At 48.1% G+C, this 9,575-nt stretch overlaps 1 protein-coding gene across 1 annotated transcript; it reads left to right on the top strand.

The window, feature by feature from the left end:
* Positions 1-10: 10 nt before the first annotated feature.
* Positions 11-3,894, top strand: MFSD6L (major facilitator superfamily domain containing 6 like). Its single transcript, XM_019665900.1, has one exon. It carries the CDS (start codon positions 412-414, stop codon positions 2,194-2,196), a length of 1,785 nt encoding a protein of 594 aa, XP_019521445.1. The 5' UTR covers positions 11-411; the 3' UTR covers positions 2,197-3,894.
* The last annotated feature ends 5,681 nt before the right edge of the window (positions 3,895-9,575 follow it).

The raw sequence follows: 9,575 nt of genomic DNA on the forward strand, positions 1-9,575 counted from the left end.
ATTCGTGGGCGACGCGAAGCAGCATCGGGGTCCCGGGGCGCACCCTGCAGGACCCAACCCGCGACCCTCGCGCACCTGCATACATCGGGTAGGTGCAGCGACGGAGGGCCCGCCTTGCCCAGGGCGGAGGCGGCCGCCGGACTTGGCAGGTGAGGCCGGCAGGTGCGCTGGCCCCGCCCCCAGGTGCACTGCCTCTCGGGGCGGGGCCACTTCCGGGCCGGAGGCCGGACGTGGAGGCGGGGGGTGGCCGTTGACCCGGTAACTGCTGCTCTGCCTGAAGCTGGAGGCACCGCCTGCTCGCTCCCCCGCCTGAGCGGGGACATGCCGCCGCACCCTCCTCGGCCTCGGCTGCGAACGCCCGCTGCCCAGCTCCACCCTCCGCCGGACTGGGTCTGACGGAGCGGGGCAGCCATGAGCGCCAACCCCCAGTGGGACATTAGCAGGGCTCTGGGAGTGGCCAGGCTCTTCCACTTGGTTTGTGGGGTCCGGGATGCCTGCGTGACCCCGTTTCTGACCCTCTACCTGAGGCAACTGGGCTTGGCAGCGCCCTGGGTGGGCATCCTAATGGGAACCAAGCACCTGATCGCAGCTTTCTGGGCTCCCTTCTGTGCCTTCCTGGCCAAAAGCTACCAGAAAAGGAGGTTGCTTCTGATCGGCTCGCTGCTTGGCTCGGTGGGAGTCAGCCTACTGATGGTCCTGGTGCCGCCGCTGGACAGAGATCTGGGGTACCGCTCCTGTAATGGCAGCCGCAGTGTGACCACCACAGTCCAAACCCCCGGGGTCGTACTAACTGTGAACTTCACTTTGGCCCCAGAGCCAAACCACCCAGCGGGGGCACCCAGCCTCCCAGCCAAGAGGAGTACCGGGATCCGGGACGCCTCTGGCTTCAGAAAAGGCCCTGGGGAAAGCGTCCAAGAACCTTTCAGTTATTTACCCAGCTACTTTGTGAGCTCCGTTGAGGGAGCCAGGACCACATCCGGAGTTGTCCATCCTATCACTTCAGGGGTGAAAGATGCTCCCTGGGAAGGTGCTTTTAAGGTGGTCAGTACTACCCTCCCTTTGCTTGCTGAGGGTACAGCGCTGGGAAGTCCAGCCAACTTGTCGGCCACCAAGGGGAACACAGGGGCCCTTGACCTCTCCTTGGAAGAGTTGCGATGGACTTTCATTCTCTCCTTGGGGGCCATGGTGTTCTGGGAGCTGCTGACAGCCCCTCTGGAGCAGGTTGCCGATGACAGCCTTTATGAGTATCTGGATTTTGTGGATGCCACTGACCGTTACAGAAACCTATGGATCTGGAGGCTACTGGGCATGTCCGTAGGCGTGTGTGGCATCGCAGCCTTGGTGGAACAGCTGGACTGCTTCCTAGTGCCAAGTGGCCCCCGAGGTGTGCTGCACTTCTATGGCTACTCCCTGGTCGGCACCCTGGCTTTACTGGTGAGCATTGCATTTCCCGTCCCCACCTGCAGGTGGCGAGAGCCCAGCTACAAAACGGTCAAAGCACTGTCTCTGGTAGGGGGCGACCCCCGCCTCATTCTCCTAGCCTTCACTGTCTTTCTGATAGGAGCCGCCACTAGCACAATACAGAACTTTCTGTTCTGGCACATGAAAGACCATGGAAGCAGCGAACTGGTCATGGGTTTCGCGGTCTCCCTGGGCTTACTGGGGGAAATGCTACTTCATCCGTTGAAAACAATGTTGCTTAGAAAATTGTCCAGGGTGGGCATGGTGGGGCTGGGGCTGGGCTGCCTCTCGGGGCAGCTGCTGTACTACTCTTTCCTCTGGAGCTGGTGGTCTGTCCTCCCTGCTCAGATCTTGAGCGCCGTCAGCAGTGGGGCTCTGTGGTGGGCAGTGGTGGCCTCAATAGAGGACCTAGCCACTCCCAGAACGGAGAGACCTCTGAGTGCCATGTTCCGAAACCAATTCTACGGGGGCGGGGCCAGCCTGGGCAGCTTTGTGGGGGGTTTAGTGGTGAAGCACTTCAGCCTGGCTGTGCTCTACCAGGCCAGCTGTGTGGTCCTGTTGCTCTGGCTGGTCTTGTTCCTGTCCATCCAGCCGAGACTGCCCCAGCAGCGGAAAATCAACTACTCGAACTTGCTGGCCATGGAGGCGAGTGACACGAGTGACTCTGAGCAGGGGACTGAACGGGACTGGCTCGTGAAGGCCATGAGGGAGGAGCACTCAGACTGGAAGGCCTGAGAGAAAGTCAAGATGTGCTGACCTGGGAAGGAGCCAAAGCTCGGCAAAGCTCAGCCTGCTGAGGACAAAACCCCCAAGGACAAAACCCCTGGGGCGACAGGGAGCCTTGGGAGAGAGAAAGCAGAAGCCCCACAGGATCATCTCATTGTATGATTTTCTTTACTTTTATAGTAAAAAAAAAGGGGGGGGGGAGTTTACTTTTTTCATTTCAGTCTTTTTTAAATAATGGAGGAAACATACATTTGCTAAAAACCAAAAAAAGTTCCCTCTGTGTTCACTGTATTTTGGTTTATACGTTTGCGAGAGTTTTCTTAGTACTGACCCTGGTGCCATTGACTTTAGCCACTGTTGGAGTGCTCAGATCAAACCGGCAGTGCCAGGAAGGCAATGGGGACCTGCAGGATTCAGGTTGCAGAGGGGGTGGTTGGCTTGGATTGAGTCATCCACATTCCTATGGGTCCTAAAGGGCATGAGCCTGATCATATTAAAGCCATGCTGTGAGCAGGTAAGAATCGTAATGAAAACTGATACTCTTCCCTCTCTCCTCCCACTGATATACAGGTGCTCACACTCCACCCAGGTACTTAAGTTTCCACTAAGAGAAAATGATGGGAAATGTAATATGTGCCCAGGGGAGAGAGGGTGCAGGTTAATAGGTTTTTACTCTTACTCTTAAATGTGTGTGTCACCAGGGATAGGATCCTTAGAGTCACTGTGCTCTATGGCTAAGACGTTGGAGAAAAAAAAGGGAAATTCAATGTTAAGATTTAAGACAGCTATCACTTGAAATTTACTGGATAGTAGATAGTATTTACTGTGTAGACAGAACATACAATAATACCAAAACACAAACATATGTGTGTCCCCCAAACATAAACAAGAGGACGAGGAACAGGATTGGTTTAAAAAAGAGTTAAGAGTAAGTGTGATTCAGCCTGTAGAAGGGGAAAGGGCAGAGAAAGAGGAGCATGAGGTATAGGAGGAAGGAGAGGTGGAGGAGGAGACGAATGATGTTGTGGTTTAAGGATCTAAAAGATTTTATGGGAAGGATGCTGAGAAATTTGTGATTTGGCTACTCCATATTTGACTAGCCTCTGTTTGTAAAGAATTGTGTTACTTGTCTAGAGAAATATAAGAATGAATAAAATGCATAGCCCCTCCCCTCAAGAAGCTAATAGTCTAACTGGGAGATTTACTTCCGTACATACACACATATATTACCAGGAAGCACAGGACACTGTGAAAAATGACATGAAAAAAAGTATTACAGGAGTTTAGGAAAGGGACAGATCATTTCCGACTCAAGAACTCAAAGAAGATTTTTGTGGAATTACATTTAAGCTCAGCTTGAAGGATAGTAAACCTAGTAGGTAGAGAGGGCGGTAACTCGAGGAAGGGCATTTTAGGCAGAAAGAACAGCACGAGCAAATTTACAGAGGTGGGAAAGCGTGGGGTCTACTTAGGAAATAGCAAGAAATATAGCTTGGCTGGAGCAAAGGATTCATGTAGGGAATGCTGAAAGGTAAGGCTGGAGAGATAGCTTAGGACCAGATCATGGAAAACCTTGATTCTGTAGGCTTTGGGTAAACCATGGAAGGTTCTGGACAGGGTCATGACAGGTGAGGACTGCACTGAGCTTTAAAAAAATAATCAGCTTTATTGACATATAAGAAACTATATATTTAAATTGTAAAATTTGATAAGTTTTTAACATATATACTCATGTATATATATGTATATATACATACATATATGTGTATTAGTATGTATACATTACACACACACACACACACACACACACACACACACCCCATGGTGCCCATGGTTTTTATAGGGGCTTCATTACATAGGCATGATTCACTGAATCACTGACCCATGACTCAATCTTCAGTCCCCCTCTCTTCCCCAGAAATCAGGCTATCAGGATATCACATGGCTCAAAGCCCCAAATTTCTAACAACAAGGTTGGTCTTTTTGGCATGGCCAGCCCCCATTCTGAGCCACCTTGTTCACATAATCACAGGTGTGGTCCGAGAGGCCCACCAGGAATAACAAAGACACTCTTATAACTCTGAAAAATTCCAAGGATTTAGAGGCTACCTCCCAGGAATGAGGGGCAAAGTCCAGCCAGAAGTTCTAACAGAAAACATGTACACAAACGGAACAAGACAGGACAAGCTAAATGTCAAGTGAGAAGTTCAAACAGTGAGTATTTCACAAAATCTGGGGCAGGTGTGATGGTTGAGGGCTGGGATATTCAGAAGACACCCTCAATGGAGATAATGAAGTCGACCTGCATATGGAAGGAACGACTGGGTCATAAAGACTTAGTCATCGAGATGTGACTGTTACTCTATTGACTAGCCAGTAGGTCAGTAAAGCTTCATAAAATCAAAAGTAAATAAATTCTTAGCTCCCAACCTTATGGCTATCAGAGATATTGAGCTCTAACATATCTTGGTTCCAGCTAAGAGGAAAGCAAATATTGAATGAGCCATTAACTTTTATTCTCAATCTTAAACCATTATTTCCCAAATGAGTTTTGTAGAATACTTAATTCTCGTGGGGTGGGGGTGGGGGCATTAAAAAAGATCCTATGGCTAGAAAGTGATATAAATTACTGTCACCTCTTAAACTTAAAACATATATTAGCAATTAAAAACTCAGAAACACCTTGTAGTCAACAAACTTGTTTAGCTCTGTTGGACCTGTAATTCCCCTTATATATCCGGTATCACAACCTTCTTCCATGTAACACCAACCACTATCTTGCAGAACTAGTTAGTATTCCCTAGAATAGACCTTGAAAAATACCAACATTGGTGGTTTTCTGTATGATTTGTCAACTCAGCAGAGTTGGTGATCAGTGACAAATCTGGGCTCCCACACCCCAACTGGCAAGAATCGTAGGTATCTTGCCAAGAACTTGACAAAGTTTATCTCATTAAGAGTGTCAATTCATTTCACAGGTGAAGTAACTAAGGTTCAAGAAGGTTAAAGTTCAAAACCAGTTCTGTTTGAGTCAATCCTCTCAACCTCTATGTAAAAACTGATTCTGATCAGTAGAGAGGCTACTCCTACCAGGAGAGCAAGCGATGGGCAGGGGCAGGGGCATGGCGGTTACGAGTCACTAAGGTAGCTTGTGGATTTTGTATGAGGAGTTGTGGAAAATAAGGTTGGAGACATGGGTTGGAATCAGATTGTGCACATCCTAAATGCCACCCTAGGGGAAAGGAAACTCACACTGGTTGAACTGTGCCTGCCCTGTCTGTGCCTAACACCTGCATATGGTAACACTTAAACAATCCTCACAACAACACTAATGCTCATTTTACAGCAGGGGAAACTGAGGTGCAGGAGGTTAGCTGTCTTAGCTGTTCAGGGTCATGACTATTAGATGGTGGAGCATGACCTGAACCTAGATCTGACCACTGTAAATCGCATGTCCTTCCTCCAAATATCATGCTGCTTCTCGGAAGTGAAGATTTTACCAGCTAGTGGATAGACACTGGAAGTTTTCCACTCTCTCTTGCCAGTTGCATTGTGAACAATGTGTCTGAGTTGGGGGAGCTTCTGTTTTGGACAGATCATTGCAACTGTCCAAGCAGGAAGAGCTGCATCTCAAAAGTGTGCGAGGGTCTAACGAGAAGGTAAATGTATGAAGATCAGACAATTAAGTTCGCGAACTTGTTGCAATAATGTTCCTAACCTTTTTTGATATCAGAGGGATTATTCATTATGAATTTGCACCAACTGGACAAACAGTTAACCAAGTTTACTATTTGGAAGAGCTGAAAAGGCTGCATGAAAAAGTTAGACTACCTGAACTTTTCATCAACAATTCATGGCTCTTGCATCATGACAGTGCACCAGCTCATAGGGCACTGTCTGTGAGGGAGTTTTTAGCCAGTAAACAAATAACTATATTGGAACACCCTCCCTACTCACCTGATCTGGCCTCCAATTACTTCTTTCTTTACCCGAAGGGAAAGGAAATATTGAAAGGACAACATTTTGATGACATTCAGGACATCAAGGGTAGTACAATGACAGCTCTGATGGCCATTCCAGAAAGAGTTCCAAAATTGCTTTGAAGGGTGGACTAGGTGCTGGCATTGGTGCACAGCTTCCCAAGGGGAGTGCTTCTAAGGTGACCATAGTGATATTCAGCAATGAGGTATGTAGCGCTTTTTCTAGAATGAGTTCGTGAACTTAATTGTCAGATCCTCTTCCCACCCCAACCCCTACCGCCCCACCCCATGTGCTATGGACTGAATTGTGTCCCCTCCAAATTCACATGTTGGAGCCTTGACCTCCACTATTTAGTGGGGTCTTTAGGAGGTAATCAGGGTTAAGAGATCATAAGGGTGTGACCCTATTCCCATAAGATTGGTGTCTTCATAAGAGGAGGAGGAGACATCAGAAAGCACTCATGCACATTCTCTCCCTGCCCCCCTCCCCACCCTTGGTGAGTGCACAGAAGAAAGGCCATGTGAAGACCAGTGAAAAAGGAGATGTCTATAAGCCAGGAAGAGAGGCTTCACCAGAAATAGAATTTACCAGCACCTTGATCATGGACTTACAGCCTCCAGAACTATGATAAAATAAATGTTGTTTAAACCACCCAGCCTGTGGTATTTTGTTATGGCAGCCCGAGAAGACTAACACAGTATGCAAAGGAGTTTCAGAGGTGGAATCAATTATATAGCCCTTGGCTTTTGATTGGATAATGAGGTGGAGGGTTAAGGAAGAAGGAGGTACAAGGATTGGGGATGATTTTGCAATTTTGAACCCATATGATGAGGAAGAAAGTCTAGAAATAGCAGAATTCAGAATGACAGAAAACCAATGCATAGATCATAAACATTAAAGACAATACAGCAAAAACATTACTCATAATCCTGCTAGCTCCCTTCTATAATCGCTGACTGGCACTGAGACCAGGAACATCACTGTTTGGTGACACTTGTGACATGGGGAAGAGCAGAAGACATTCCCAATATCCAGAGGCTTTTCGTAGCCATGTTTCTGAAACGACTTTCTTTTCAAGCTTGGTTGGGAAATAGCTTAAAGAAATGAGGTTGGACTGGACTGAAGTTATTCTCAAAGCTGGGAGCCAGTGGTCTGTGATAGGAACGTAATTTGATGAGGTGTCTTCCGCTACGCAGGGTAGCTTAAAATATGACCTCTTGGGAAGCTCACCTACCCCACTGAGTCTCAGCTTCCATGTCTGAAAAATAAGGGACTTGGCCTCCATCCCGATCTTCCAGATTTGTGCCACTTGATTGCGACATGATTCCTTCCTTTGAGCGGACCCCGAGAATTATCTCCTGAGGAGACAGGCTAACCTAATTCTGCCATAGTCACTCTGCCCACCTCAGCCCTTCTCAGAACCTGGCAGAATAGCACAGCATCCTGGAACCCGAGGGATGACAGGGCATTGAATGACTGTTCATTTCCTTCCCTGAACCTGGAACTAAGGCCCTGGTCTGGTGTGCAGCGTGGCCATATTGAGCACCAAGCCCCAGCAGGAGGGGAAGGAGAAAACCCCCAGCCCCGCCTACCCTCAAAGCCAGGGCCCCGGGGGTGGTGGGATGAACCAGAGGGTCAATCTGTGGGGACTAGGATTGCGTGCCTATGAGTGGGGACTCCAGTGTGGGGTCTGTGGTGGGAGAGGGAGGCTTGGGTAGGCACCTTCAGTGTGGGGAACTCATTCCTGGTGACATCCAACTTGCGACTCCTTCCCCACGGCTTAGCTCATGTCAACCATCATAGGTTGCAGCCTTGGACTCCTGCATCCCCTCTGCCCTTTGCAAGGGGTGAGGGCATCCTCCGGGCCTGAGAAGACATTTTCTACCTCCACAGGAGGTGGAAGACCATAAGCTGGAGCTGAAGAGGGCTTCTGCGAGCAAACCAAGACAAGGAGAGTGTGAGGGAGGAAGGGATTCCACAAGCAGTTCAGAAGTATTCCACCAGGGGGCAGCAAACACACTGGGAAAACTCCCCAGGGGCTTCCTTGGGCAAACCCAGTCCTGTGCCCTTCCCAAACGCTCCAGCTCAGGCAGAGGCGAGCTCCCTGAAGACCCTTCAGTTCTTGGAGCTTGGAACTACAGAAAAACCCAAGAATCAGGTGCCAATGCTGAACTGGCTTTGCGTGAGAGATGAGGTAGGTCCGGGAGAGGGGCCTGGGTAAAGGGGGCAGCTGTGAGGGTTTACACTGGACATCAGCCGTGCCAGCCCAGAGCAGCCCCAGGCATTTCTTCCTGAGGAGACAGGCTACCCTAATGCCACTTTAGTCTTGGTCAGGGTGAATGGGAGTCGGCGTAAGTGTAAAAGAAACAGGAGAAATGACTGCATGTTCCACTTGAGATTCCTAGAACTGACAAGGGTCAGAGCCACAATAATATCAGTTTCACAGATACCTCCTTCTTCTCAGCTGGCATCCCCTTCCAACCTTGGCTGCCCAAGCCTCATCAGTTTATATCCGGGTATGGGCAGAGAGGGACTCTGAGTGTTTACAAATAAGTTTGATCTCACCAGGCATTCACTGGGCCCCCATTACCAATGGAAAAGGATGAGAGGATTTGTCATGGGAGACCTTCAAGAAAGTCCTGAGGCCCTCTGATATCACCATGTTACAAAGTTTTCCTTTCCTCAAGAAGCAGATGGCATCAACAGTCTTTCTATTGTTCTTGGCAGGTTACATCAAATTCTGTGTGCCCTTTTCCCAGAAAAAAGACTATACTTCCAGGAAGGAGAGAATCTAACATGTACTTTTGCTTAGAGGTTGTACTGGCTGGCCTTCTAGTTTTTGTTGGAGAGAAGTGAGAAGCTTGCCTTCAGTAAGATGGATTAGATGAGACATCCACTGAACTTGCCTTAAATGAGGTCAGAGAGCTGTGAATGGATGCCACCAGGGGTCCACCATTTCTAAGGAAAAGCTGTGAGAAAGATCTGAATGTCTTTCCCTTCATAACAGCTGCTCACCTTGCCTCAGAGCCCAACCATGAGCAGCAACCACAGCTGTTTGTGTCTGTTTCTGGGACTAGTGAGCCAGACCAACTCTAGGATTCTGGATGCTTGCACATTTGAAGAAATCCTGCCTTCCACAGAAGGCCAGAGGTGGTGTGGGTAATATCTAAATTTTGCTTAGCATCATCGTAGATAGGGATTAAAGAAGCATTTAGAAAACAAAATAATTTTTTAAAATAACTCTTCTTTGTTAATTGGTGCCTAAAAATCTTTGTCTCAGTGCAACCAAAGGAATATATTGGGTTGTTGGAAAAGTCATGACGTATTTTGTCTATGTTTTTCAAAGGTCATTTATTTATATAAAGAACAAAGATCAATCAATGATATATTGCCCATTTTGTTTGATA

The sequence above is a fragment of the Hipposideros armiger genome, unplaced genomic scaffold (genome assembly GCF_001890085.2).
Source record: "Hipposideros armiger isolate ML-2016 unplaced genomic scaffold, ASM189008v1 scaffold_457, whole genome shotgun sequence".
NCBI lineage: Eukaryota > Metazoa > Chordata > Mammalia > Chiroptera > Hipposideridae > Hipposideros > Hipposideros armiger.

Bases quoted from the DNA above. Each gene is read 5' to 3' on its own strand.
- MFSD6L (XM_019665900.1), top strand. From the start codon at position 412: ATGAGCGCCAACCCCCAGTGGGACATTAGCAGGGCTCTGGGAGTGGCC.